Consider the following 6,000-nt stretch of genomic DNA (forward strand, 5'->3'; position numbering starts at 1 on the left):
TTAGAGTGTCAGTAACGGTAACGGTGTAGCCCTCGCATACGGACACTTTGCGGGAGTAGCTGTCACGTGGTTTGTGAAGCAGACAGACATTACAATTATTGTTAAATAGCAAGAAAAAAATAATAATGAAGGAATTCGAACCCCTTAAGGACTGACTGTATTGGTAAAGCGAGTTGGGGATTTAAGAAAAACAAGTGTGTATTAAATAATTAAAACTTTAAATATATATTTTTAGGTTATTGATGAATCGGGAGCAAGAATAAGGAACATGGATTTCGGTAAGTGCTCGTTGTTTTATTTATATATATATATATATATATATATATATATATATATATATATTGTTTTTTGCAAGGTTCAGCCGGCCGGTCGTTAATTTTATGTTTGCTTGGCCTGGGATTATTAGTAGTGTGGCAGATTTATTTATAATAGTCTAGCATCTAGTTGGATGTGTTAGGAACGTAACTATAGCACCTTTAAAATGTAACCCAGACTGGTTAATCTTTGACTCCAAATGTTCTTTTTTTTCTTTTTAATATACATTATTATTGCCTAATTTGGTACTCTAAATCCTTATACATGGTCAGACTGTGAGAAGGGGTTAACTTTAGCTAAAGGTTATTTGGAGCAAGAAACTGGGAAGCGGGCGCAAATGATTGTGTCCGTTAAACCAGTTATTAAGCATCTTAAGTAGGGCGAGTGTTTGGATACTCTGCTTTTTCACAACCAAAGTCGGAGAGAATGGAACTAAAGATCTACGACACCAGTAATGAGCAAATTAGTTAAAACAGTTCCTTGAGACCTGAAAATAGTTTCACTAACCCACCAGTCTTACTCTTTGAAAAGTCCGAGGGGTATATCCATTTGTTAGTGGACCAACCTTCATGGAGGAAGATGAAAAGTCACTTTAAGTGACAGTAAGCTTTGTTTAGACTAAAACGAGGATTTGCATAATCATGCTGAAGAGTAAATTTGGAGAAAAAAAAAGATATTTACGTACCTGTCAATGGTCGCTTCCTTGTGCCACCTTGTCCCCAGTCTTCTCTGAAGAAGCTAGTCTCCAACAGTACAGGTGGCAGCTGTTTTCCACACAAATGGATCCTTACTGTAAAGTAAAGATCTGACTGTGCTTTCTGGATACAGCCAGCTCCTGCGTGACTGGCTTCTCCAGGGAGAAGAGCAAGCAGGTGGAAGTGAGTTCACCAGGTAAGCCATACGTTTAAATCAATGTCTTTAGACAGGTTTCTTCAGACTTGATGTTGGGTTGTCCCATGGTTTTACTGTGCCCTCATTGTTTCTCAGATAATGAAATTGAAACAAAGATCAGAATCTCCTGGTTGATTACTATCTGTGAAATGTGTTTTATGAGCTACTTGGACAGGCTTGCTCCGTGGGTCATAAGTTACCCACCTGTAAGCACACAATCAAAGTTAAGGGACTTAAGGATCTAAAAAGGTTTAGTGCCACTTTCTCTGAGGTTTGTTCCCATCTGATTAAGTGAATACTGAGCTCTAAGACGCTTATGCGACTCTTCATCTTACTCAATAAATACTGGTCTGTTAAAAGCTATCATAGAATTGTTTAGACTACTTTATAGAAACACATTTTGTTATGTTAACCTAGAGACTGACTGAGACATGATTTATAATAGTAACCAAAATCCCTCAGTATACCAATGGAAGGAGTTTATCCAACAAAGGGGGGGCTGTTAATTACTAGTTTGTACATCAGAAGAACCAGCATGCTGGTTATTCGATACAAATCAATATATTACTGGGATAGTACCTGGTAGGATAATAACATTGCAAGGTAAATGGGGAAAAGAACTGCTGTAATATTTAAATTATTTGAAGTCAGTCTGTGAGCAGCGGTATGGTTTTGCAGGTCAACAAATGTCAGTAATTCACTTAAAATAATTCCCTGTAGATAACTATTCATATTGCTTTCATGCAGGAAGCTGGAATATATGCGAACAAACTGTGGTACTCCAAGGATCCTTTCTACTAGCAGAAAAACTCATCCTTCCCAAAACATTGCAGGAGGCAAGTAAATCAGACTGGCCTCTTATTGAAACGCCAATTACAACAGCTATAAAGGAAATCAGCCAATCAAATTGTCATGAATGGAGAAAAAGAGCCATTGCTATACTTTGGGCCAAAATTCTATCTTGCAGGTCCATGAATTCTTACACCGACGTTGAAAGGAAATGGAAAGAGGATGTTTTCTTTCCGGTGGAAAACCTAATCCCAAAAATAAATCACACGGTTCTCTTTGAACTGCTCAAATCACTAAAATCCACAAATCTATACGCAGAGCTTCTGTTGGCACTTCCTACGTGCTATTGGGCAGAAGAAGTAGCATTAATTGTTAACCATATTTGTGATGGAACCTCATTTGAAGATGTCGCTTTCTTTTTGAACGTCTGGTGGGAGATGATGAAAACAAGCAATAATCACCAGGATGAGACCACTCTGGTTTTTTCATCCATTGCCTCTAAGTATTTGTCGGAGACCACTGATGAACCTTGCCAGAGATCAAAGCGATTTAAACCGGATCCTGAGCAGGCCCTGACACCTGCCGATAATACCCTTGCAATATTTTTAGAGGGTCTTCATAAAATAAAGCAATACATTAATAATGACAAGCTTAAGTGCTGCACTATTGCAAACCTGGCGGAAACACTGTGTGTCTCTGCTTTTCCAGAAAATGAGCTTGAAGCCATTCCTATAGTCCTTTATTTGGAAAAACTTGGTGCCATTGTTTATTTTCTTAGCACAGAAGCCAAAAATCACAGCCTTTCAGAGATGATCAGTGAAGGAGAAAGGACTCTTCGGCATAGGGGCACAGCTGCAAGGTTTACATTATCACTTGACGCTCAGAAGTTTGGCTTAAATCTTATCAAAGATCTACTGCTTCAGTGGGGGGAAGAGTTGGAAAAGCATATGACTGACACTGAGGAGGTTAGCTATGAAGCCTATAGGATGGCAGACAGCCTTGCATCCTTACACAAAATTCTGATTGCATCAGGAGATAAAGAAATGTTTCTTGACGACCAAAAAGGTGATGCTTTGGAATTGGCACGGTGTATCAGTAGCCTTCAAGAGAAAACTCAAAATATTTTCTTAAGGTGTAAATTGAATGACAGTGATGCAGTGGCTTCAATTGCCATGAAGATCATTGATGAAAAAATGGACCGCCACAAAGAAGTCTGCTCTGTTTTTGCATCTGATGTTACCTGGGCCTTTTCCAGCAATTGGGTTGGTTGTCTAAAAAGGAACCCTGCGCTTTTTCAAGAACCTGACCTGATTTTCACATTACTAGAAACAGTGGTAAAGGTTGTATCTACCCAGGGTAGCTTCAATATGGCGGTAATCCGGAAAGTTTCCAGTGTTATTTTAGACTTGTTTTCTGAACTATCTTTAATAGAAAAGGATAGAGTCCTGTTTAGGGTTTTGTCTTCATGGGGTAAGGAAGGACTCTCTCACAGTTTGGACGCATTTACCGATTGCTTTCAGGAGGAGCTTAACACAACTTTCAATCAAATCTCCCAAAGTGTTACAGATTACAGTGCAATTAAGGCTGTTTCTAGAGTGGCCAGACTAGCCTTGCTGCATCCAGAAGCTGTTGTAAACAAAGCATGCCACTTTGCTGTGGTAAACCATGGTGCTCATGTATTTTTAGGGAAGATACTGACCTCTCTTCCTGCCTTACATTTTAGGGGTTTTGAGAGTTCTGAAAGCTCCCTAGTATCCCAGTGTTTAATGAATACTTGCTGGGGCAAACTTTCCTCTGCTAAGGAAGAGAGCCAGTTTTTATCTTTATTGACCTTTCTAATGGACCCTTCTGAAACCTCCGACACGGCCACATCCAGACTCCTCAACCCAGAAGAAGTTGTTAAGACATTTGTTCTTCCGTATATTTTAGATGAGGGTGTTTATGTTGAGTTGTGCTTACAAATACTTCGTAAGGGTCTGCATATACATCGCCCTTCAGAAACTGGTGGTAAACACTGGATGCTCTTGTGCTCTCCTTTTCCACTCCTCTTGTCTCTGTGTAAGCTTCTCAATAGCTATACAAAGTATTGGCAACAATCCGATAAACCATTTTGCCTTACACTAGGCTCCAAAGAACTAATCATTGAAATTATTAAGTTAATATGTGATGCAATCATTCCAGAAGCTGAATATACTCCAGACGTGTGGAACAAGTCTCTGTTTTGGTTGCAAAGAAAAATGGAGCATTTAGATTGGGTTGTCTGTCTCAGACTAAATCCAATCTTTGGAGGGCACTTTAAGAAAGAAGTCCCTGCTTCGTTATTTGACGTCTGTAAGCTTCCAGAAGATGAGTGGAGTGCACTTGACCTTCCAGAATATGGTCCTGGTACGGGGCTTTTGGCATGGTTAGAGTGTTGCTGCATCTCCGAAATGAAAGACCAAATGCTTTCCTTGCTTTCAGTCAACACAAAAGACCCAGAGGAAGTGAATCTATTTAGTAAAGGGTTTCTAGTGGCAATGATCCAAGTCCTTCCATCGTGCAGTTCAGAAGAATGCAAGCTTCTAACCCAGGTGGTGGTTAGTCTTTTAGAAAGACAATTACTCCATGTACCATACACTCTGGAATATGTACAGTATATGCCTCTTCTGAATTTGCGCCCCTTTGCGTACAACCTACAATTCTCTATTCTCTTACTCAGAGTTTTCCAGCTTCTCTGCAGTTCTAGTTGTTCAGAATGGCTTTCACACGAAGGACAAAAGCACTTAGCAAGACTGTACAGTTGTTGTATGTCTGATATTCTGGAAGCTGTCAAGAAACAATTACCAGGCACTAACCTTCAGGTACAGCCCGAGGGAGCAGAAGCCGACTATGTTCAGGAGGTGTTGTTCATCTATACTCAGGTATTCTGCCACGTGCTCCATATAATGGCAATGATGCCAGACAACACATGTGAACCGCTTTACTTTTTGTCACTGGAGATCCTGTCCCTGTATGAAGCTCTGAGAGCAGCAGACACATCCACAAACAGCCTCCTCAGAAGAGCCAACGAGAGACACTTCTTAAAGTCCATTACTCAGAATGTGAGTAATGACCAACATCGTGCTACGCTGATGCAGAAAATTGGAAAACTCTAACATTGGCTATCAATGTTCCCAGAACCTTGTAGAGTTTTGCCATAATATTGTAAAGGTTAGTGTAAGCTGAGCACCATCCTAAAAATAAAAAGTACCACTCAAAGTAACCAAAAGTAGCTATCTCCTCTTAACGAATTATTTGCAAAATGAAAAATGTGTTTTTTTCCAGTAAATGTAGCATAATGCTAATATGCAATAATATCTGTTGCTAGGAACTTGTTGTCTTTATAGTCTAAACATGGCAGCTAGTCACCCAATCTCGTTTATTGAGCAGAGCTTCTGTCTTTCTGTGGAATCGCTTTACCTGGTAGACACAGACCTGAGCAAGCAACGCAATGAAGCCAAACAGCCCTGAAAGTCTATTAACCCTGTAATATCTTTAGGAGACATACGGATGTAGATCAGGTAAACCCAGATCCCAAGACGTTCTCCCTCAGTAAGAGCAAATACACAAACACATACTGAGGTGGTGTTGGGAAACATCTGGTGTTTTCAGCTTCCATTTTCAATGTGTGAAACATCCTGCAATCTTCTAAAGCTATAGTGTGATTAATGTTTTTGATAAATTAAATCCCATGTCTTTAGCCTTTAAAGGAGTAATAGGAAAAGTGCAGTTCTGCAGCTGGTGGTGGGGAATCATCATAATGGAAAGCCACCTAAAGAATCACGACACTCATTCAGCCCGTAGGCCATGGGCTGTACTTCTCACCCCCTGAGTGTTGTGTGGGCAGGTTTGCCAATAGTTTTACATGCATTATTTTATGTGTGGTTTTTTTTTTTCATTTTTTTTTTTTTTTTTATGATGGCTGCCTCCTATAGGTGCTGTTCCACATTTACTTGCGCTCTCCAGTATGTTAAGCGAATAAATCCT

At 39.8% G+C, this 6,000-nt stretch overlaps 1 protein-coding gene across 1 annotated transcript; it reads left to right on the forward strand.

The window, feature by feature from the left end:
• The first annotated feature begins 268 nt into the window (after nt 1-268).
• LOC149300996 (gem-associated protein 4-like) lies at nt 269-5,129 on the forward strand. The gene is made up of 3 exons (XM_089484508.1): nt 269-278; nt 1,144-1,206; nt 1,954-5,129. Exons 1-3 carry the CDS (start codon nt 269-271, stop codon nt 5,127-5,129), a joined length of 3,249 nt encoding a protein of 1,082 aa, XP_089340634.1.
• Nucleotides 5,130-6,000: the final 871 nt, after the last annotated feature.

Source organism: Sceloporus occidentalis, unplaced genomic scaffold (assembly GCF_023333645.1).
Source record: "Sceloporus occidentalis isolate IW3139 unplaced genomic scaffold, rSceOcc1.0.p SCAF_22, whole genome shotgun sequence".
Lineage (NCBI taxonomy): Eukaryota > Metazoa > Chordata > Lepidosauria > Squamata > Phrynosomatidae > Sceloporus > Sceloporus occidentalis.